Source organism: Electrophorus electricus, chromosome 3 (genome assembly GCF_013358815.1).
Source record: "Electrophorus electricus isolate fEleEle1 chromosome 3, fEleEle1.pri, whole genome shotgun sequence".
Lineage (NCBI taxonomy): Eukaryota > Metazoa > Chordata > Actinopteri > Gymnotiformes > Gymnotidae > Electrophorus > Electrophorus electricus.
Genome location: NC_049537.1, coordinates 5,885,206 through 5,910,395, shown reverse-complemented (window position 1 = coordinate 5,910,395; position 25,190 = coordinate 5,885,206). Strand labels below are relative to the sequence as shown.

General features: G+C 42.5%; 1 protein-coding gene and 1 long non-coding RNA gene across 2 annotated transcripts in view; one reads left to right on the top strand and one right to left on the bottom strand.

Annotated features, from left to right (window-relative positions):
- Positions 1–9,647: 9,647 nt before the first annotated feature.
- LOC118241023 lies at positions 9,648–19,337 on the bottom strand. The gene is made up of 3 exons (XR_004775787.1): positions 19,248–19,337; positions 16,252–16,359; positions 9,648–11,001 (listed from the first exon to the last, which is right to left on the bottom strand). It is a non-coding gene; the product is annotated as an uncharacterized LOC118241023 (long non-coding RNA).
- Positions 19,304–25,190, top strand: part of LOC118241022 (phosphatidylinositol 3-kinase regulatory subunit alpha-like) — a 38,905-nt gene continuing 33,018 nt past the window's right edge. The window contains exons 1-2 of the mRNA XM_035524015.1: positions 19,304–19,554; positions 20,440–20,813. Coding sequence (XP_035379908.1) covers positions 20,489–20,813 — 325 coding nt within the window. The 5' untranslated portion in view covers positions 19,304–19,554; positions 20,440–20,488. The remainder of the gene's footprint in view (positions 19,555–20,439; positions 20,814–25,190) is intronic.

Sequence of the window (25,190 nt, the reverse complement as noted above, 5' to 3'; positions counted from 1 at the left end):
ACAGACAAGAGCAATTTGATAAAATTTCAGAATGGTCAGCATGAAGTGGTGTCATATTGATTTAGAGGTGACCCATTCACAGATGTTTTTTTCACAGTTCAGTGCCAAGGCTTTGTGTGTGTGTGTGTGTGTGTGTGCCCCGCTTTGTGTGTGTGTGTGTGTGTCTGACCTGGTTTGTGTGTGTGTGTGTGTGTATGTGTAGGCCAAAATCAAGCATTTGTGGCTTTACTGGAATGCAATATCCTACCTGTCAAGCCAAAATCATAAAATCATAATTAGGATCATATGCCATTAATGGTAATAGTGACAATGGATATGCAGGCAGGGGTAAATATCTATTTAATTATTATTGCCTGTCCAGCAGGATAAAATCATCAGGAGACGTAACACACATATCCCAAATTTACTAATGTGTCTCAGCTTCAGTGCTGGACTCATTCACACTTTGACAACAATGGCAAATCCAGAGAATATCTAAGCCGTTTCTTCATCTATCAAAGTGTTTAATGGCCCATTTTCTTTGGTTTACTCTTCAAATCTGTGTGTGTGTGTGTGTGTGTGTGTGTGTGTGTGTGTCTGTGTCTGTGTCTGTATCTGTGTTTGTGTGTATGCCAAGTGTGCAGAGGGTCAACTGTTTCCATGTGTGCACATACTGCTCTTTTGTGCGGCTCTCCTAGAACTGGCCTGTTTAAGACGGCCAAGCAGAACACTTCAGCAGCCAGGCTGCACTTCTCAAATTTCATATAAAATAAAAGGTCCCCACAATACTTCTGCCCATGCATTCAGCACCCTCACTAACGGGGGGACAAAATGTGTGTGTGTGGGTGTGTGTGTGTGTGTGTGTGTGTGTGTGTGTGTGTGTGTGTGTGTGTGTGTGTGCGTGTGTGTGTGTGTATCATCAGCAATTCTGTGGACCTCTATGGAAAAAAAAGTTCAGCTAATGTTACCTGTTACCTGTTACCTCTTGGCTTACATTTGGCTTTGTCTTTTCCTCTTTTGGTCCCAATATGATATTCACGAGTATCAGCTAAAGCAATTAATATTGCCCTTGCTTCATAACCTGAAAACTATATTTGCTGGTCTTGCTGTGTTACTGTATACACGTTTGGGGCGTACACACGTGTTCATGTGAGAGCCTGGACAAGCAGAGGCAGGCCAGCACTCCCTGGTCCCCTGGGTATGACTGATGCCCTCAGTGCTATCAAACAGAGCTGACAGCATCCAATTTTAATTTGGCGTGTTGGGGATACGAGCGCACCCGCAATGCTGCTGCACGTGTTGGAGATGTCAGAGAGATGGAGAGCTGCCTGGGACACTTAGGCTGTCCAGTGGGACACACACGCTCGACTGAGGGCATCATCATCATCATCATCATCATCATCATAATCGTCAACAGGCTCGTTGTCATCACCATTGTCATCATCATCATCAGTGTCAGCTGAGCGCAGTATGGGGCGTTTTGATTAAAAGTGACCTGGCAAGACCCTGGTCATCATGCTCAATCACCATCAGCTCCACTCTTCCCTTCAGCTTCACCTGTTTGCCGGAGTTTTCCACATCTGTGGAGGGAGCTTTGGCACACTGATCGATGTTCCCACACAACTGTGTCAAAAAGTGTGCCAAGATTAGCCCTGGAAGCTAGAAGAGATGCATAATGACCCATCTCCCCTGGTTTGCAGCTGCTCACCCTGCCTAGGCCCCTGCTGCCGACTAGCTATTAACGCCCAGCCGCTCGGCAGGGCTGCGGGGTTAAAAAACGACGCTGGGCGCCTCTGTGCTGTATCAAATTGACAGTAGATTAGGTCCTCAGTCTCGTCTGCTGTTGGAATCCATCTCCACCAAGCAACGCTTACTGTCAACGACGACAGGAAGCACTGACCACCGCGTCATATTTTAACAGCCTCCCCTCTCGTTCTCCTCTGTGTGTTTTACTGAGTTCCCCCACTCTCTCTGCTCTCCCTGCTGGGAGCTGAGATGGTGACTCCACCTGAATAACAAACAGGGGCGACGGCGGGCTGGCCTCGCTGTGTGCTGGGTGGAGGCTGTGTCGGGCCCTTACCTGGCGAGACAAATGGGCCGCATTACTCACGCTGTTCCGAATGAGAACACAGGATGGGCAAGCTTTGGAATACATCAGCCACACCGGATACATCAGGTTTCGTCTCCTCCCCCTCCGTGCATCCCTGGATTCAACCTAAATTAAATGTTTTCTTACAGGATGCATTCTATTAGGTCATAGGCCTCACCTGCTGATATCTTTCTCTCTATAGATTCTCTCACTCCCTCACTTTCTATGTCCTTTGTTCTCACTTCTCATGCTCTCATCTCTTCTCAGGAAGAATTTCGCGGTCCAGTGGACATCGTTTTTTGCTCATACTATAGAGATTGATATACAAGGACACCTAAGACTCCCCCGTGTCTTCAGCCACTTCTTCCATGATCCTATGCGAGGGTACAGTGCTGCCTTGCTAATGCCCACTCATCAGGTATCCTGCAGCTAACACAGATTCATATATTTGACGAGATTTAAACAGAGCATCAGGCAAACACATGGCTAATCCTAGTCTACTGATTAACTGTAAAAAAAAACATTTAGACAACATTCAACAAAAGGTATTTTCCCATTCAGTAGAATGCATAGTAGTGCCCATTCCCTACAAGCTCAGCATGCCTTGAGATGCCAGAGTTGCCAATACAATATTCCAGCACAATAGCATTGTAAACGCCCTTGAGATTACGCTCTCAGTTACCCACTCACACTGTCTGCGAGCCATGCTGAATCAATACGGCTGTGTCCATAAAGGCCGTGTCCTCTCTGTGTGCGGCTTCATTCATCTGGCTTGGTTAGTAATTGCTGGGAGCGAGAGGAGAGGCTGGCCAAAGGATGTGGCTCAGCGAGATAAGGATTAGCTAGCCTATAAGCTAACAGCGCTGATCCCCATTGATTTCTCCTGGTGCAGCAGGCACTGCCTCAGACATGCACACTTAATCTCCACGCTTGTGAAGGAGATGGAGAAGGGAAAAAAGGACAGCACAGCGAAGGGGAAACCGAGCTGAGGTGTGTTCCCAGCTTACAGCCCATCTCGGCGCCTTAAACCTGGCTAAGCTGAGAACAGGGGTGAGGCCGTTCGGCACTAACCCACAGTGGAGCTTGCGCAGAGCTAACCGAAAGGCCTCGGGACAAAAGCATACATGTCATCTGATCTGAATTGGAATTCACTGTTCACTGTTGATTACTGTTTGTGTTAAGTGTCTTTAAAAAGTGATGCTGGCATTCTGGTGTTCAGATGGCACTAGGTGTGTTGCTGTAAATCATTTCTCATCTGTATTAACTTGACATTTTTTTGTAGTGCTTATATGTTGATGCTCTATTTAATGAGGAGACTGGAGTGTCCACATTTTTGTTGATTTTTAATGTGGTATAATATTTGTCTACACTTGACTGATTATAATGAACGAGCAAGTTTTTATTGCAGTGGCTCACAGCATGCATCGCTCTACACTGCCCCCAGTGGAGACTGCATGCAGAGCACAAGCCTTTACACATGCATTTGGCGCACTTTGAGAATATTCATTCATTTCCCCACACGTCCTCTGGATCCACCGAATTGTCTCCATGTGTGTGGCATTAAGAGCCACTGCGGGTTGCCTCTGCTTAAGTAATTAAAAATTTGTGAAGGGAAGCACACAGCCCATGCAGATGTGCCAGTGTGTGTGTGTGTGTGTGTGTGTGTGTGTGTGTGTGTGTGTGTGTGTGTGTGTGTGTGTGCGCGCACCAGTCTCCAGGGTAACGTTCTTCCATAATAATCCCATCACCGCAATCATTAAAGTATCTGTGAAGACTTGGTCTTGATCACACATCCTCTCCAAAATCATCCAAAATCCACAAAGTAGTGATCCTCCCTCTCTGCTTGTGGTCTAGAGTTGGATTTACATGCTAGAAAGGGGAGATTTTGCTGGTGGATCAGTGATAGCCTCTGAAGCTCCTTGAAAGATGGGTTGACTGGAAACCATGCTCATGCAGTTGTGTGTTTATTTAAACTGTGTTTATAAAGGAAGTGAGTCGGTATTGTTGTGCAATAGTAACGTTAACCTCATCATAGCCAAGCCTAGCTTACATGCATAAGTAGAGCTCATTGCCATAGCATCATTATCCTAGGATATGCCATCATCATTATACACTCAAGCTAGTGTCATCATTACTGTCATTATTTTTAATGTCATTTGAGGTTCAGATCTTTATGTGAAGGATTCAAAGCTTGTTTGCATACTGTGGTGAAAGAGAACATCACCCCTTGAAGGAGAGAGGGTGATGTGATGGGAATTGTTACGTCATGCAGGTGAAACAGTTGCTCTGGCTGTTATGCTAATGAGCTGGCTTTTTGGTGTGGTGGTCAGGGCATGTGTTTATCACCTCTAGGACCTAGGTTCAAGACCTGAGTGGGGCTGTTGCCCCCACACACACTAAATGAGGGACACAGCTCCTTACACATGTCTGTGCATGTCCATGTGCAGGGAAGTAGTCACAATTGAGGCTGAAGGTAGACCAGGCTGGCAGATGTCCATTGTCTGATAAGATTAGAACAGCAGGCTGAATGGGGGGCACCCGGTGAGTCCTGGAACACCCAAAGGAACCTGTTCCTTCAGTGCAGTTCTTACAGGCTACAATAATTGTATTTATGCTGAGCAGGCTCCAGAACAAACTCCACACGTTTTCCTTCTCCCTTCCTCCCAGTTCAGTAATATCTGCCACCGTATATTTCCAAGGTTAACGTCTATGTCATCTGTAGCACACAGAGGTATGGCTTTATATACTTGAGCTTCCTCGGTTGTTTTTTATTTATTAGATATGACACAAATCTTTATACTGTATACCACTCCCACAAATATACATGCTCAAATCAATGGTAACATTAAATTCTGCCATAAAAGAGAATCTCTTAATTAAGGTCAAGTCGAGCCATCCATTAGATTTCCCTAGATTAGCTGAACTGTAATAAAATGAGATTAAATGCAGCATGTGTAATTAAAAATAGGGTTGGCAGTGCCCATATGAACAAGTAATGGGAAACTGAAGGAAATAGGATCATATATTCCAAAAGCAATAACAGACCAACTGGATGACAAGAGTGGTATCACATGTGATATCAGATATAAGTGGATTGCAGAGACATTCAGCAGATATGACACTGGATCAAGCAGTTCTTATTCAGTTTACAAGATGGATTGAAACTAGAGAGACACCTTCATAGATGTGTTATCAAGGCAATAAACTGTCTTCTGGATATAACAGAAGAGGCAACTACATGACCTTGTCCCTTTAGTATGTCAAATGTGGTCAATCATTCTTTGTAGACCGAACATTGTCTCTTTATAGAATTTTGTAGTCTTTAATCATTCGTGGGTTGGTCATGACAATAGACTAGTTCATATCAGAAACTGCATATCCATATCCATTCCTGAAAACAAGATGTAGCATACCAACAAATAACCTATCTCATCCATCTTTACGCACTCTTAGCTTGTTTTCATAAAAACTGCCGTCAGGTAATAATGTGCTAATCTGACCTGCCAGTAAACTCTGCTCTAAATGAATAAATGTCTGGCCAAGAGTGCTCCTGTCAGACTTTAGAAAGTATCTACATATGCAAAACAAGTCATTCATGTCCACTTCCTGTCTTATGGAGGAAGAAAAGACAAACATTTCTCTCTTTTTCTTTCTCTCACTGTTCTAAAGCGTCCATCTGTTTTCACTTTAAAGTTGGGACCTGCTTGGCATGTGTGTGTGTTCATGTACCCATGAATTTGTAAGTGCGTCAGTGTGTGTGTGTGTGTGTGTGAGGGGGGGGGGGGGGGGGGGGGTTCCTGTGCCAATGCGACTCTATCCAAGCCATTCTTGTTGATTTTCCATGAGCAGATTTCCTGCTAATGTGGCCAAACACATTCCATCAAAACTATTAAGATCAGAAAAGTTAGGATGCTATCCTGAGCTTTAGGAAATTTACTAAATCATGCCATGCAAAATAATGTGTCTCCAATAGTAAAAAGCTCCTTTATTTTCCTAGTTACCTCAAAACGTAGCACTTATCATTTAATAATAACTTTGGCTGTGGTTGGTGAGGCATCGTAAATAGTTCCATATGTCAATTTTAGGAGTTAGAATTTATGTAATAAAGTTCAGAAAGTGCTGAGCTGGGAAGTGTGGATGGTATTCATTCGGTTCACAGGCAAGTCAAGAGACCATCCAGAAATCAAGAGTGAAGGGAATGCCAAGAAAAGTCCTTGCCCTGAGCAGTCGAACATCTAGTCAATTTTATCAGCTCATTGACACTTACAGCAACTGGCAGAGTGACAATCCCAAATGAACAGGTTGAGTTTTCTCATCTAGTATTGTGTGGGTGCATAACACTCAAATTGCCAGAGGTGTCTCATTAAAACGTTAGTTAAAGCTATATGAGGACTGATTTCACAGTATTTGTATTGTTTCTCACAGGACATTTCCCTGAATTGTTCTTCCACAAATTAAGGAGACCGCTTTGTTTATGACCCTCTGAAGAAGGTGCCTGAATACCGTGCAAGGCATTGTCTTCCATTGCTTTTCCTGAGATTGACAGTCTTTTCCCTTTCGTGCCATCTAATTTTGAGCTGGAGCCTGACCCAGTTTCTCTGCTTTTTAAATCTCTCTCAGCAGCAGGCGAGGAAAATAAGATAAAACGGCTCTAATGTACATATGAGAGAGTGAGTCTATTTTTTTTTATCCCCCTGTACACTATTTCTGATTCAGAGGCTTCCAAAGCAATGCAAAATGCATCGGATATTGCTTCTTTTTTCATCTGTTATTTTGTCTGTGTGTGCAAGAAGCATCTAAAAGGTATCAGACAGCACAGAGCATTGAAGAATGGTCAGAGTGGAGGTGGGGGGTAGTGGGGGGCCCGATGGGCCCCTGAGGTTACACTCCCCACACGGCTCCCCCACCCCCACCTCCCCCGCTCTGGTGCAGGCCTCTCTGTCATTCAGCTGTCGGCTCTTCCATGTGCGAAGCCGCTGTGTGAAGCACGCGCTATTCAACCACTCCCACAGCAGCCCACTCACTCCCCTTCCTGGCAGTCGTCGCACGCATCCTTCATGTGCTGCGCGGCTCACTGTGACATGCCGAGGAAGGTCTGCTGGATGAATGAGTCCTTAGGGCCCTGGCCTGCAAAAGCGCACCAACTTGAATGAGCCCCCTGTCACGCTTAACGTCTCCCCTGCCCTTGGGTGAAGGCACTGGCCGGCATGCTAACAATGAAGAGAAATGTCATGCAGGCCTGTGTAGGTGAAACCCTTATAATTTAAGTGCACTGTATAGAATATGGATGTAGAAATTATTGAGTTGATATGAATGATAGGCTTACTTTCCCAAAGGAATACTGGAAGGCTAGGAAAAATAAAACACCAGACACTCAATAAGAGATGTAGTGATGTGTATGAGCACTGGTCTAAAAGTCACACAGAAGACCACGTATATTTATTATCATTCAATAATACCAAATATAATCCAGTCTCACAAAGAATTCATAGGAAATAAATCATGTCTTAGGGTTCTATATAAAGGAAGAGCTTTGACCATACACCCACTGCTAGCCATATCCTAAAATGTAAGTGTTTTAAGAGAGTTGGCTCATGCAAATTATTGCAGTTGAATTTGTAAGCAATATTGAGATAACATATACTTTATCTTGGTAACAGTCATTTTTCATCTTAGTTGCTTACAAATGGTACCCAGCCAACATCATCTAGTTATTCAACCAAATTCAATTCAATTTCATTCCTTAAGGTTTTTATAAGGTACATATTTGCTTACTGAGCAAATACTCACAATTTTGAGTATGTAAATGACTGAATGTTGAGCATGTCTGTACTTAACCAGTGTTTTTTGTGCACAGAATCTACTGAGTAGTTTGGTGTTAGTTCTTTGAACTTCAGAGATTTCAGTCAGTCCGATATGCATAGCTGTGCTTGCTCCTGCTTATTCTGCCTCTGCCTGTTGCTACTGGCCAGGATGTCAAGGGATTATTACCAGCCTCCTCACGTGCAGCGCACCAGTCCTGCACGTGAGGGTGAGCCCAGTACGGAAGGATGATTAAAACGAGCCCCTTGGCCTTGCCTCTCCCCCCCTTTTCACTCCACATTTCCCACAAGTTCTCCTTCCCTTTTCATTTGCCTAAGCAGCGTGATGAGGTGGGAGTGTGGCAGAGTGCAGGCCCTGCGCGAGCCCAACAACCCCCCTCCCCGTGCAGATTTACATTCTCTCTCCCTCCCTTCTCCCACTCTGTATCTTTCTTTTTCTCCCACACACGGACAAACACGCCTGCAGTCAACTAGTTAAATATTTAATGGAGCTGTCAGAGCAGGTTATGCTGAAAACGGGACACAGCTTCGACTTACAACGTGAATGCAATATTTATACACCCAGCTCCAGTAATGGCAGGGGCCTTTGAAGTGGTGCATTGAAGTGGTGGCATGGGCCAGAAAACAACTCGGAGGAAGTCTTGCCCGAGAAGAAAAGGCGTGGCGGCGGAGGGCAGTGGCGAGAAGAAAATAATAAAACACCCTAAGGATCATGGCAAAACAGGCATCCACTTTATGAATATTAAATAAGAAAGCAAGGAAGCTTTAATTGATGGTAATTCCTTTGTGTGATCTCAGACTAACGAGACAGCACGCGTCTTTTTTAGCCTGCGTGTCTCTCGTGTACCTTCTCTACGACTATGACTCTCACGACGTGTTACGTGCCACTGAGCAATCTGTGATTCAGAGCCGTTAGACTCCGGGCTGATGTGGTTCACTTTTTTTAATGTAGGCTATAGATAAAGTAAAACGTAAGCAGAAGCAGAAGGCAAGAAGCGAGCAAGTCTCCGGTGATTTAGACCAGATCCCGCTTTCTTTCTCACTCTAAAGTTCAGATAGACTTACGGATCCTCCTCAAAGCCTCGCGCCTAGTTATCTCTCTGGCTGCACCCCATACAGCCTTATCTGCTGCTGAGATAAGTGTGTGTTGTATGAGAGGGTCATCTGCCTTAATATCACCGTGGAAATGAACGTTGTGAAATATGGGATGGAAATGCAAGTGTTCTTATTATCTCCAAATACTACTCTCAATGTCTACATAACAGCACGGAGTAGTGACAGGATATTATATGAAGAGAGTTTGTTATAGTGCATCTGTTCAAATTCAATCTCAAAGTCCAATCTCACCATATGACCACGTATATTGACGTCTTCCCTTTGCAAATTAGCGACCATGAGTATTTGATTGGTTGTGCAGTCTAATCTGCGTTATGGAAGCAGCTTGCGAATGCCATTTTGTCAATAACTGATGCTCACCTGCGAATGTAATAAAGTCATTTGCAGATAAAAAGGCATGCTGGATGAGGAACTCCATTTAAGGAGACAAGGTAATATATTATTTTCCAATGCTTTCATTACACATACTTTTGCAAGTAATGTGGTAAATCGGAATTAATTGCGTTGCTGGGACCATCTATTCACAGCCGTGATTTCATTGGTGCTCAGCATAATACGGTTGGCGCATATTTCGAGGTGGCGTCCAGTGCAAATTAAAGACACAGCATGTGGATATATTACTTAGTTTATTTTGTATAATGCGTCATGAATTGAAGTACAGAAAATGAAAGAGTGGTGTATAGGTAGGAAGACACAAAGAAACTGAGGGCGATCATTGCGCCCTGCACTCTGCTGCCGCGGCACTGCTCATCAGAACGAGCAGAAAACAAACGCAGGACAAACAACACACAGCCCTCACATGGCATCTTACCTCATCTACAACAAATGTTCTAGAAGGTTCCTGGTGACATTCTTTATTAACCCTTCATGCCGCTGTCACTGCAGGCACGAACTGAAGCACGAACTGCAAAACGAAATAAAGCATCTACTCTGAGTGTAAAGGGACATTAGGGGTTTCACACTGAGGCTAATTGGGATATGGTCAGAGCCTCTGGCATTTCTGCTCATTAGCAGAATCTCTGAAGGCGATGCCCCAGGTAGGTCAGTGCATCCCACCCCCCACTCTGTTAAATACAGGCAGGAAAAGGATGGTCTGCCCCACACTGAGCCCCTTTCCTCCCTCTGGGATTGATGCAAGAGGCCAAAGTTTCAGAAATCCCTATCTAGAAGGGTTACAGACTCACCCTCCCACTGCTGGAGCAGCTTCTCTCTGGGGATGGATACTGATAGGTAGCCAGTGAGGCACTCGCACACAGTGGAAGGGTACAGAGAGGGAAATTAATGCTTTAATGGTGAAAGTGTGAAACATTATGCTCTGAGACAAGTGGATATAACATGTAGATGTTTAGGATTTGAATGAACACCAGGGAATCCACTCCAGGGACTCTGCTAAAAATAAAAGAAACCAGAGGGAAAACAAACTGTCAGTTTTTCAACATTGATAGCCACATTAGGCCAATCATCGCTAATTTATGGGAGCCCTCGTGACAAGTTAGTGGCAATAAAAGGTTCTTCTAAACATATGTAGTCTTCAAATATTTACTGAGCATCCTTTGTGTGCATATGTGTATAAAGATGGGAGTGAGGGACAGCATTAGGAATTAGGGTTATGCAAACTATACAGCTGCCCTGAGGGTGGAATTCTAATTGGTCATTTTTCTAGAGGCATAGCAAGCAACTACATGGCTCATCCATCCCAGAAAGAGGCATTTTAGAGTAGCAGTTGTATTTACTAAAAAGGCATCAAGCCATTGTATATAATCTGTCACCACATCTGCCATTGCGGCATTTGCTGTCTGGCTGAAGCTTCTTGGAATAGGTGAATCAGGAGGGAGCCAGTGTAGAGGACAACCTTCAGAGTAATTCAGGAACAGGCCAGGCCATCTGTGTCCGTCACAGCGCTGTCAGAGTGGAACGACATCTTCCTCGCCCTCTGCAAGCCTGACGTGATAGAGGCCAGTATGACCTCTTGGATAACTGGTTTATCGCCTTTCCCTCAGGGATGGAGAGAGAGAGAGAGAGAGAGAGAGAGAGAGAGAGAGGATCTGATTTGTTTTGGATTGATCACTCTGTTCTCACAACAGCTCATCCTCCTGTGCTGATTTATATGATTATGTCTGGAACTGCTGTAGACTTCACTCCAGGAACTTTTTTTCTGAAAGAAAGGCACACTTTGATAAAACCTGTTCAAAGAGAATGCAATCTCATAACCTAGTCCGCATAAATATGAAGTAATGATTTCTTATGTTGTTGGCGTCAGGTCTCATGCTGGTATTTTGACATTATTTCAACCTGCTCCTCTAAGTTCAACATCTACTACAGATACATTATGTAGTATGTAATGTACTTTCAAAAGTTAACTTCCCCATAATATCATTAATTTCAACAGAAATTAATAACAAATCAGAGTCAAATGACAGCGCTTCATTCACATATAGGATAATAAATATGACATCATTGCAACGAAACTCTAGACAAATCTGTATTACAAAGCAGGGGGGAAAAAATGCTTTCAAAAATATTCAGTTAGATCATCTTTACCCCCTGCTGTCATGCTTGGTGCTTTTTCTTTTGCCTTGGTGTGTGTTTGGGCTGCTGGGGTAATTGGGCATGGTGCAGGAGAGGGAGCAGATGAAAGTGTCTCACTGCAGAGGAACGTGAGAACGAGAGAATGAGGGAACAGAAAAGAGAGAGACGCTCTCTGGACGCATGTGAGTGGGTGTTGTGTGACAACATTTGGCAACAATACATGATGAGCACTGCTCTTATCACTATTAATGAGCAGTGAACGTGCGTGTGTGAGAGAGAGAGCACTGCTCCATCAGTATTAATGAGCAGTGAACGTATGTGCGTCTGTGTATGCATGCGAGAAGGATTTTGGATGCAGAGATCATCTGTGAGGCCGTTCTCTCCTGCGGAACCTGCATGCGTGTGAGAGAGGTGATGGCGCTATTAGCAGAATCGCCATCTACTGTTCTGGGGTGGTAGTACAGTGGGAATTCACCAAATGTTATTTGTGGTTTTCACACATTTGTTAGAACAAATTTAAAAACCCTGTGGGAGTTAAGAAATTTAGTTGACGGTTAAATGATAGTGATAATTTAGCTTTTGTTTTGACACGTAATTTTTTTTTTTTTTATATAATATTCACATTTGGATGTTTTCAAACACATTGCAGGCCTGCATTTTAACGTGGTCCGTGGGCATCTCCGGGTCAGATATAATACTTTTAAAGACCTTTTAATGCTACTTCAAATGTAATTTAAGACCAAATTTGCAGTGAGGATATACAAAAATTAAATAATTTTGAATAATTAAAATATACTCTCACACTAATGTAGGCTCATCATTTTGAAGAACACTAAATAAACCAAATGGGCAAGAAACGGACAAAAAATCTGACAGAAAATATAGCTAGATAAATTATGCACACTAAAATGTATACAAAAACGGTAGCACAACGACGTTAGCAATGAATGCAGCTCTATGTACACGATGCTTTTTTATGGGTGATAGTAACCCATGTTACTTCATTGTAGCTAGATAAAAGATGATTTCTAAAAGAATTTCAAACCACTTCCGCAAAACATGTACCTAGCTACACAATTATAAATTGAATGAAACATGTCGAGATGGACAGCGCGATGTAAAACAGCCTAACCAACACCTGAGCCACATTTTGATAACATCAGTTAGCTAGTTTCCTCATACCGGCGTATGTGCTAACAAGATTTAACAGGACCGGAAAAGGATATAGGGTAAACAAATTTAGTCCTGGTGGTACCATGCATTTGATGGTTTCCTAAAGGGATCTAAAGGTGGTTCTAAATTTACCCTCGAAGAACCAGAATTTTGGAGTGTATGAGTTCAAACACCAGTAAAATAGCCCCAAAACAGATATACCAGCAGGCTACCAGTAAACTACAAGTCATTTCCCAACATCAGTATTCTTTTCAGCTGTCACATAAACCACATGAACATATGCTAGTTTAACAATAGATTTTTAATGACCTGTTCAAGTTAGATAATATAGTAGCCTTATATGAAAATTAGTTATCTAGCTAGCTGTAAATTGTAATAAATAGTAAACTTCCTATTCAGACATAACAACTGCCTAATCGTCGCAGCTGTAAAGTTCATTTTAGCTCAGTTCGCCAGAACCATCACTACGAACACAGCTAACGAGCTGTTAATACTAACACTAGGTTTCACTAGCTTTTCTAGTTCGATTGTACTATTACTTGAAAACTAGTTAGCACAAAATACTCAGTAGCTTGGTAAATATTTCTGCCATATCATTCACGTATGGCCGTCATAGCCGGGAGCTAGATGGGGCATATCTCAGTGGAGAGACGGACCGATTTGTGCCTGTTTGTGTGCCTGAATGCACGAAGGGCTCCCACAGGCAATACCTTGTCAGGTTTTGGTATCAGATATAGGCTTGGATAAATTAGGTATGTTGGATATAAAATTCACAAATGGGTTTAAAAATTCTGCTTTGTTACTTCAGATCACTGATAAATGAAATAAATGTAGTATGTAGTAGTGCCAAGTACAATGTTATCATTTATCTCTTTTAGATCATTTTCAGCATAAGTCTTATATGCTTTAATTACAATTCTCTTATGGCTTATATTTTGCCATCAACAGAATGTAAAATAAAATCTGAGTTTTAAATGATCTTAATGAATATGAGCAATCCAATTGATCCTAGCTGTTGTTATTTATTTGAGTTGTCAAAGCAGCTATGTTATTCTCAAAGTGAAGAATTAAGAAGTGCATTATGCACTGAAGTGAAATCAATATGTAAATATACTATGTCATGGCACTGGTTCAGAAGACCCAATCTTTCTCTGTGCCAGATGAATCCTACTCCGTTTTTGTTCCTTGCTGTGAGGACATATGCTCACCAGTAGATAATCCAGGCCATGCAACATGGAGCAGTGGGGGCCCATTTCTCTTGCTAGGTACATGTAAATGACTTCATTAAAATATTTAGCACACTGAGATGTTATTCGGTATTCAGAAAGAGAATGTGCATGAGTTTAGTATTAGGTGGAATTGAATGGTGACATTCCTGCTGTTCGATATGGTGACAGGTAGCATGCAGAACACACCTGGCATTGTTTCAAAGCAACAGGCACTGTATCCATGGATGGACTCCAAAGAAAAAACCTGTTCTCCCTGCCACCCCCTTGATGAGGCCTTTTTCCTAAACTTCCACTCACTCACTCTCTCTCTCTCTCTCTCTCTCTCTCTCTCTCTCTCTTTCTCTCTCTCTCTCATTCTCACTTTTGTCCTTCATGTCTCCTTTTCCAGCCTACTGCTGTGTGATGACATCACTGGCGTGCTCTTGGAACCAGTCCTTTGCCTCTTTGCGCAGCCTTTTAAATTCATTGCGTTTTCTGATTTTTATTTTGGTTGGGTAAGAGCTCTTTAAGACCCAGGCTGTAGGCAGTAGGTGACCCCTCTCTAAGAGCTTCTCAGTGCCCCTACTCCTCTTTTTTTATGCTCCCATTGTCCATCCCTCCATCCTTTGCCCCACGCTTTCCTCTCACTGCCTCCACCCCTTTTACATGATAAGAAAACCAATGCATAATTTTCTATTATTACTCTGTCTTTCTGCACAGTTTTTTCTTTTTGTCTTCCTTTCTCCTTCTGACACTGATACTCGCACGCACCCATGCACATGAGCACTCACACACCCACGCATGGATGTGCATGCACACCTAATAAGAAGCTGGAGTGCATGAATTTTGACTGTCCTGTTTTTTTGGATAGCACGCCTTGCAGAAAGCAGGATGTGAGAGTTGAATCCTATACTATGATGGTGCAGCCTGGAAGCAAATTCTAATACCATGCGCTTGAACTCTGAATTAGGCCATTGTGTAGAACATGCTCATGGAATTAGTGGAACTATGTGGCACGAGATGAGAAAATGAAATGAAAAGAGTGAGACTGTTGAGGATTTTCTCTTTTTTCTTTCACTGTCTTTCTCTCTCTGTGTGTGCGCGCGTGTGTGTGTGTAACCCCTACACACACACGCACACACACACGGAAAGAGAGAAAGGAGCGGGGTGGGGGTGGGGGGACCTCAACATCTCACTGTAGTGCAAAGGCTTCTGGCACAAATGAAGCATCAAACTCAAAGAATGCACCTACTTAGCCCTATGAAGGGTTCTCTAAATCCTAAATCAACTGTGAATTTGAATGGGAATGGGAACAGGATTGGGAATATATGTGATGTCTTTTCATTACAAACCAAGAATTTAATTTTATTCAATAAGCAATAATAAAATTGCAATTCTTTTCCTTATACTTTCATTTGCGTAATGTGAATTTATGAGATTTAACTGAGATTTTAAATTGCAGCCTTTGGATTATGGTGTTCCTACAGTAAAATATATACATAAATGACTGTACTAGTATCTGTTTGAGACTGCAAAAACCTTGGCTTCCTTTCAGATTTCAAAAGAAGTGGGGTTCTGTGTTGAAATAGGTCCATCCAGAACTTTGCAAGAGTATATGTTCTCGTTATAATAATCTTCTGTTTAATTTAAAAAAAGAAAATAACATTTTTTAGTCTTCAACATACATAGATGTATTAAAACTGTTCAGATTTTATTTAATATTTTTAAAATAAATTTTTATTATTTTATTAGCTACAATTTATTGGCTTTGGATCTGGAGTTGACAAATAAAACAGGCTAAGCTTTCAAATAAAACTCAAATCTCATTGAAATGTAAAGGATTCCATATATAATGGAACACTTCAGTAGTTTTCCTTAGAATGTATGACATTCAACATAAGAAAATGTTTGAACTGCTCTGAAGCCTGTCCTTAATCCTGACAATTTTAGTAAATTGAATGGTGAGCTATTTCAGATAGGCTCCTAATAGGCGTGTTCGCTCTTGCTTAAAAAATGTCGGCCCTGCTCTTACCTGATCCCATATAGATACAGCCAGCACGCTAAGCCTTTTTGATACCTCCTATTACACACTTCATCAGTCAGTGTTTCTTCTTATCGAACTCAAGACACATGTTTTCATACGATAACAGAAATAAACATTCCCTACTATAATTTTAGAGTAATTGCAGCACAGACAATATTGACGTATCATTATCTGCTTTGCCAAATGAGCAGCTCTGCCTGTTCCCTGGCTTGCTCTACCCATTCAATTACAGTGGGGTGCTATTCTATTTCCCTGGTGCCAGTAGCACCAGGCTCACCGATGAGCTCTTACCTCTGATGGGTGGAACTCATCTTCCAGCTGTCACCCAGAGAAGGACAGTAAAAGAAATCGTGCAAGCATCGGCATCCTCCCTGAGGGCTCCCACGTGTGCACAGCAGACTGTGAAAACCGATATTTGAATTGGCTATGGCATTGGGGCATATAGGGAAACCACACGGTATGACAGAATTCACATATATAAATTGCAATTGAATGTGACACATCAAGTAGTTCTGCAGATACGCATCATCTCCAAGACCTAGCTGAAAGTGCATGTCTGGGGATGTGCTACCCTGCCTGCTGTCCAGCCCATGCTATGCCCATCCACATCCTGTCTCTCCCCTCAGTGCTGGACCAATTAAAAAGGGCCTGGGGTTTGTTCCATACCAGCACTGGCTCTGCAGGCAGCTGAAGGCAGATGTGACCCTCCGTATACCTGGCACTTTGTGTGTGTGTGTGTGTGTGTGTGTGTATGCACACTCAGCCCTGTTTGCCAGAGAATGACAGGTGGCAATAGCTTCGTTACACACTACTTGAGGAGAGTGAGTGTGTGTGTGTGTGTGTGTGTGTGTGTGTGTGTGTGTGTGAGAGAGAGAGAGAGAGAATGACGGGTGGCAATAGCTTCATTGCACACTGCTTGAGGACAGCGGCTTTTGCAAAAACACTGAAAGGGGATTGGTTGGGCTCTAACCAGAGACGCTTTAAAAAAAAAAAGTGGCTCAAGTTGCTGAGCTGTGCTTGGAATCTTGTTTTAAGCACAGAGTTATTAACTCTTACTTGCCACTTCAGGCTCTTTAGCAGTTAGAATGAGTCAGCCAAGCTTCAGTCCAACAGCTTAGACATGTAAAGAACCTGGAAAGCAGCAGTCCACAGTGCTGAAGGCAACATTTACTTAATTTTATAAAAGTGTACTTTGATTTATGTGCTTGACTTAAATACAACTAATTTATGCTGTTGGTTGGTTGAGATAGGGTATACGTTTCCTTATTTCTTATAGAAAAGCAAATGTTGCAAGTCAGGAGTTTGGTCAGGATGCCAAAAAGAATTCCAACATAATGATTGCTCCAGAGTTTTATACACATTATAGAATCATTTGGATTTAATTAATCTCCAATCCCATTTCAGCATTAGAGAGTATTACAAAGCTAAAGTGGGTCTGTAATGACGTCGACAGTATTTTAGCGAAACTGAGCGAGCTGTGTTGATAAAGGGCTGCATAAATACCTGCATTACATGCTTCAATTATTCGACGCAGACAACAAGTGAGAACGTACTTCACTTAGATTTGTATACAAGAGGGTACCTCAGGACATATATATGCTACAAACACTAATCAACGTGTGGATGCTAAAATCTACACTAAACAATCTCTGTACATATTCGTGCATTATATGTCATTACGATTAAGATGAAAATCCAGCTGCATGACTTTCAGGTTAATTTGAGAAACGACATAGCAGTTGGTATCAGGGGACATTTGATGTTATTTTGCATCTTTTTCCCCATTTAGTTTCATTTCACGTTTTTGCTTGTTATGGGGAATTTGTTCAGCAACATATGGAGACGACATGTGTGAAGACCCACATCTGACTAGGTACTTTATATTGATTATATCGTATCCATCTTTCAGCACAGTGCAGTGATCACTGTCTGTCACTTTTCATTTGCATATAAACTTCATGCTGGTCACAGTAACAATGTACCCTGGTTTATGCACTTTTAGTCTCATGATTCCAATTTGATTCCAATTAAAGATCTGTAATGATAAGTAATGGCAGAAGCCTCAGGGTATGACAGTGATAAGTGGAGCCAGGTTCCTGGGATGATTGCCTCTGAAGACTAAGAAAGCGTAACTGCTCAGGCCTTCTCTTGGTAAAGTTAATAGAGGGTTATCAAAAGAGATGGGAGACTGCTCAGTTTGACTGAATAGGAAACTATCTGGATCTGCAATGTTCTTATGAACAGATGAACTGATTATAAAGAAAGTAGCCTGATTTTATTAATTAATTTTTTTTATTGATGTACGTTTCACCAAGATTCTTGACCTTAAAACATATCAATATCTTTTGTTTTAAATACTTGGCTATTTATTTTTGCAAAAGCACAGAATAATATATCACATGTATTTTTACTTAAAAAGGTGAATATGTTATGAAGGATGATACTTTAACTTCTTATAATCCAAGGACATGCCATTGAGTCCAGAGCTTCATTCATCACTGTAGTGACATGCTTTTTTACATTAGTATCAAAGTCGTTCCTGAATAATTCATAGTAGTTAGAATAGAATAATATGAAGAGAATAATAGAATAGAATAATATGACTTAAGTTTAATAATTTAATAACAAGTTGGACTTTCAGAAGTTAATCTATTATTATTATTATTATTATTATTATTATTATTACCAATTCTACATTAATATTTTATGCAAGGGTATTTTATTTATTTTTATTTATCTATTGATATTTATCTATCTGAAACATTGGGCTGCTATAGTTCTGACAGAAACTATATAAAGCAGCCTATAACAGGCCGATTGGTTGTAGCAGCCTATTTTACTCAGTGGCGTGGGATTAACCTTCAACATTTGGGGGACATTGCTTACTCTACCCAGCCTAACAAATTATATGAGTAATGTGAGCAGGACGTATTGGGAGGGACACGTCCCCCTTGTCCCGCCAAAAACTACGCCTATGTATCAGCTGTTAAATTAAGCTATAACTAATTACTGGTAAATAGGCTCCCCTGCCAGACTTTTAAACAAAACTTTAAATATTGCTAGTTTAAGTGAACAAACAGACGTTTATGTAAGAATGTAAATGAATTACAATAAGAGGTTACAATGTAATTTCCAAACACATCGTAAGTTCCAGGGACAATAAATTCAGTAAATCTTTACTTGACTCGTTATGTTCTTCTGAAGTGTTAACTAACGAGCACTTTCACCTCGTCTACATTCTTTTTCACGTCACGTCACACGTGAGACACATTTCTTCCATAATTTACCGTTTTGCGAAAACGGTGATTAGGTGATGGGGGATAACGTCGAAATGTAGTGCCAGTTAAAGAGGGTAGCATAAAACTCCACACTTCGGGCAAGCCGCCTTGCCCCGCCAGACGTCCTGCGCTCGGCTCCTTCACGACTAACCGGGGGTGCGGTCTCTGACATCACCGAGGCAGCACTCAACTCCAACCCTAGTCTGGCCGGGCGTCTTATTCCGTCAAATTAAACTGCCCTTACCACCGCCTTCATTTGTCGTCCGTTGGACTATATTCGTTCGCGGTCGGACGGTTTTGTCGAGCGTGAAAGAAGGTAAGTTTCGTCCCCGATTCTGCGTAGTAACCAGTAGCCGAGTGGAGTTTCTGCATGCTAAAGTTGCCACCAGTCCATCTCTGCGACGCGTCTGATTTGAGTACTCTCTCGAAATAGCCAGTTCAGGTAACCTGATGGAAAATGGTCTAAAATGCTCCCGTCTATGTAAGCGTTTGCATTGCAGTGCAAAAGTTGCTGCAACCGTTCAAAATGATAGCTAACCTACTCAAAGTTGACTGGTATGCAGTCTAAATCATTGCGTAATGAAGGAAATGTACATCAATTCATATATACATTAAAATTCTTTGTTTTTTTCATGCATTGTAACAATTTAAAAAAATAACTTTCAGGTTGCAGTAGAAATCTTTTGGACCACCAAGTGAAGTTAATTGGAGCAAGTATTTGGGTTAAACGTACAGGAACAGCTCATGCATGTCTGTCTTTGTGGCCACATCTGAGACCAGCTCGAGAGGATAATTTTAATACATGCTGCTTTACCATCTTGGGGCTATTGCCAACTCTGCAGGACTGACAAACGTGCACAGTGCTTGTGAACCTGACCCCCAAATCTGCACCTCCGTCCACGTGCACCCTCTCCCCTCCTCTGTGTCTTCCTTTAATGGGACTGGGGTTACTACTGTACCTGCTATCCATAGTGTCATTAAAACTCCTGTATACAGCACTACGGGCTGTCAGGCATTCCTTGGGCGCATTGGGGAAGCATGTGCCAGTGGCCTCCTCCCAACCATATGGGCTCGTAACCTCTGCGAGAAATTAATCCAAATGTTCTCCAACTCTCAGGATGTTCTGCAAGGACATAATTTGCTAATTTAGGATTGCAGAGTTTTTTTTGTTTTTTGTTTAACTAAATTTTTTTTTTTAAAGAATTCTAATCCAGAAGGCGCTTCAACGCCCATGTAAAGTGCTGCACGTCATGAGCTCGGACAGTTTTCAGTACCGTGCACTGTTTGAGTACAAGCGAGAGAGGGGCGACGACATCTCGCTGCAGGCTGGAGACCTCCTCACCGTCAGCAAGTTGGCTATCCTGACACCCGACTACCAGGATGGAGACGAGAAAGACCCCAAAGGCTGGCTCCATGGCACTAACGAGCGCACCAAGGAGAAAGGAGACTTCCCAGGCACCTTTGTGGAGTACGTGGGGGTTGTGAGGGTGGGCCTACCTGCAGGAAAGCCTTGTCCTAGGCCTGTACCTCCAACACCTGTAGGGCCCCAGCCTCCAGGGGCCTGTGCGTCAGGGGGTAAGTGTTAACATGCGTAAGCCATGTGTTTTATACGGGGGGGACCGTGGACTATAAAATATGAAGGGGATTTGAATTGGTTTCGATTATGAATTTTGAATATATACGTTGCTGTTCACCAGCATGCTGTGGGCAGGTTTAGTGGAGAAACATTGTGGAAATAATGTGAGAATTGTCAACTTAATATTGTAATTGATAATGGTTGAGGGACGCTCCCAATTTTATATGTAGGATAAATGTCACTAACCAATGAACAAACATTTTAGGTGAAAGGAATGAATCAGGTGGGGGAAATGTTCATAAATCTGCCATTTAGAGGTAATTTTTTTTTTTTTTGTAATGTAGTTAATTGTATCTGTGCCTGCCTGGACTAGCAATGCGTGTGGCCAGACTGGAAGAGGAGTGGCATAGAATTGTGGGTGTTCGTATGCTAACTAGGTCAGACAGCTAACTGTCTGTCCCAAGATGGTTACCCTGAGTGTATGGCATGGTCTCTTCAGTGTGTTGGACTACTTTTTTCACCACTCATGCTTTTGATAACTCATTCTTAAGTGGTCTGTGCCAAGTGTGACAAACAGGACAACTCCGTAGCACTGTAACGGAGGGCAAAAACCACACTCTTCTTGAATTATTGATCGTTGCATTGGGTGGCTCACATTCTACACACAGCCTACCAATGCCAGAGACTCCCCATAGAACATCGTTGATTAATGCTGTGAAAGATTTCTTTACACCCAGAAATTAGCCTGGTGAACATTAAGGATGGAGGGCAGGAAGAAGGTAAAAAAAAAAAACTAAGAGTTCAGGGTTACCTTAGTACTGCTAATTGTATCAAGATGTCAGCTTTTTTCAGGTGTTGACATAAGAAAAGAGAGGCCGCCGGACACTGAATAAGATATAGTGAATGTGGATGAGAAAGGTCAGCCACAATGAGGAAGGCCACGCCCTGCATGCTTAGTGACAACGGCTGCAAGACTTTAGGAGACTCTGCTCCGCCGGGAGAAAATAGCTGCCTTATCCCTGTCCCATCGGTAAAGTAAGTAAGCATGGATTAAGTGTTGGAATCCTGTCATGGCATTCCTTTTGATCGCACTTTGCAAGGGATGGCAGATGAAAGAGATTAGAGCATATCCGTTATTAATGAAGGATCCAGGGCTTTGCTGTTCCCACAGATACCATCAATGTGATATCAAGCAAACGAGGAATTGTAGCACTCGCTACCAGTAAATCAGCTGCTCTTCAGTAATGGGATATAAAGTTGATGACAGCTGTCAGAGTCCTATAACCATTTGCTAGTACAACACAAAAGGAAATGGAAGAATATCTCTATTCACAGAACATTATGAAGTGCGATGACTTGGTAATGAGATCTCACACTTCACCTCCACCCACACGCTTGAATGTCATTAAAATGAAAGGCATCATTTGGAGACTGACATCATACATTCCAGAGCTCATTAAGACAAATGACACCTTAAGCACAGGCTATTCTCACCTAGTCGTTTTGGCTTCATTTGCGTAGTGCTGGGTGGCCCTGATACGAGGATTGAAATATGCCTACAGAAAACCCTGTTCTGTCTGTTCCCATCTTTTTTCCACTAAGGCTTCAAAAGGCTTCGTGAGGCCTGCTCTCCAGCAGAAGAACACGAGGAACTGAGGAAACAGGATTCTGGAATCTGCGTGGATGCCACGGCAATGTGGCTTTTCATTAAGTCAGCCCCTAACGATTCTCATTACCGATTTTTTTTTTTTAAAAAGGGCAGGCAACCCTCATCTAATCCTCATCAGGTCTAATTGACCAAAGATTGGCATTTATAAAGATGTGGTTACTTAGATATTGGCTATCACTTTCTGTACCAATTTCAACATGCAAGCTACATATTAAGGGCAGGCCTGTTTATTGAGTTGAACATAACAGTAGTGCCAGTGTTGGCTGGCACCATGATATTGTTGCCAAAGGTGAACCCCTTTTGCTGTATCAATGATTCTTTTTCTCTCTCTCTCTTACTACAGTGGACAGTCATGCTAGACACTTGTTGCATATCGGTGCTGCACAGTATACCTCACTCAGTTCCCTGCAAGCATGTAACTAGGAGCGATATATATTTCTTTTCAAATGTGTCCCTTTTAGCCTCTTTCCAACACTGGCCCTGCTCTCCCAACAGTGGTCTCAAGTCCACATTATACCTCTTTGATTGAGAGGCTCGGCTCACCGAGGCATTGCAGTGTGCTTAATTGGGGCTGTTACTTTGGACGCTGTCCCTTAATCAAGCCCACTGAGGTGTGCTAATGGCAGCAACGGTGGGCTGATCGCGCCTGGATCTCTGCTGGTGGTGGCCCAGACGAGTGCGTGAGCACGTCTCCTCTGGTGTCGGCGTGTTTGCGGCAGGGATACGTGCAGGCCAGGCTTCAGGGCCTCATTTCTGTGGCTATATTTAGTGAGGGGACAGGACAAAGTAACACACTGCTGCAGATAACCTGCTGCGCCCTTGAACTGGTGCTAAAGGAAATGTTAACGGCAAAAAGAACATTGTTTCGATTTGCTTTAGGAGATCGTTTATGCATAAGGGATATCTTGATTATTCCTGATTTGAGTTGAATCTCTTCTTGCATGTCATTTTACAACTTGTATTTTTGCAGATTGAGAGCCGTGCTGATTAAGCCATAAAACTGCCCTGTGCTTTGACGCAGAATAGTCCATTTTTATTGAAAGTCAAAAAAAGAAGAATCCTTCTCTTTCCCATGTGCCTCCTCTGTTTTGGCAGGCACTCATGTACTGTTTTTCCCACCCACTCTGCTTCGTGCTAAGTTCTGAGTTTGTGACCGGAGCTGCACAGCTGTGCCTCATTCATTTCTCCTCCACACTCCCTTCTCCCCTGTGGCAGGGAGGTGCAGATTCTACTGACATTTTGGCAGAACACTCGTTGGCCCTGTGCTTCGTTACTCCATCTCAGCTCCATGGTGCCTGCAAATAAATGTGGTGGAGCAATTTCAGCTAGTTAACCTTTATAAAATATGATTAGGCCCTCAAGATATTACATCAATTAAGGTTTTCTAACCCAGAGGGCTCTGTGAACCCAGATGGACGTAGGCCAATTGGTTCTTTCTAAAATGGAGAAAAAGCACATTACCAACTTGTCATGTTATGAATAGCAGGAGTCTATAACAGAAGATTTAACAAAACAGTCTGGTTAGGAATATATGATAATCAAGTAATTAAAATTTTCAGTTGTTAAGTAGATAAAGCATTCCTCTTCACTCTATATAAATGGCAGGCTTGGTTTTTGGGGAAATGTGGCAGGTCCCTTATGGATGGTCGACTCTGTCCCCAATACGTGAGTGTTGTACTGGTCAAGTGCCACATGATAAACAGGGCTGATATGTTTAATCTCTGCAGTGCTGTAGCATTTTAATGTTTCAGAGACGAATGGCCCCTATTTTAAGTCATTTTCCAGAGCCAGGATGCACTTTAAATTGGTGGTTTATAGCCATAACATGGTGGGAGGTTATAAGCATTGCTATGCAAGAGAAACAATCAAGCATGCAGATCTCTATAAGCAAAAGGTTAGTTTAACCTGGAAAAAATAGCCATGGTGTTGAGTTGTTTGGTTAGCACTGTCCTTATTTGTGTTGGACTGTGGGATTTTCCAGTGTGATACAAGCTTGTGCTTAGAGGGGATAAATTGGTGACCCTTGACCTATTGAACTTTTTCTTCTGTAAAGCCAAAGCAACCAGAATGGCCTTAAATAGTTTTCGATATCTAGCTATGATATCGAAAAGAAGACATGGCATTGTCCCCTACTGGTTCAGAATAATGAGCATGTTTCTGTAAATCCCCATGTCTTCCAGAGCGATACCAAGCCTGCATGAAGCCTGGGGTCTGAGCGCACTGTTTCAGGTCGCACTCATGTGACTCCTGCGCCTGTTTTCCACGAATCCTGCAGGCGGTGATAAACAGTTCCTTGGCGCAGGAGGACGGCGTGCCATAAATCTGGTTTTGTCTGCGCTGGTGTGTGATGGCCCAGGACCGAGGTTTTATAAAGTCATGGGTATGAAAAGGCCAGACCAGTTGAAACCATTTCTCAGTATACCCTTTCACCAGCTATATATGATCACCAGTAAAGAAGATGAATGCTTTTTATCACCTTTTTATGTCCCCTTCAGCTGTGCATTTTAGATGTGGACTGAAGCCTCGGGATCCATATGCATCTGTTTGATCTGACCAGCGTAACTTCCACTAGACAGATTTTCAGTGTAATGTCTGAGAAGCAAATGTAATTTGAGAAGCAAATTTATCTTTTGCTGTCATAATATAAAATGGCATGTAGACAGTGGGCATGACCTGGCTTCAGGTGAATTGAACTGAAGATTCATCA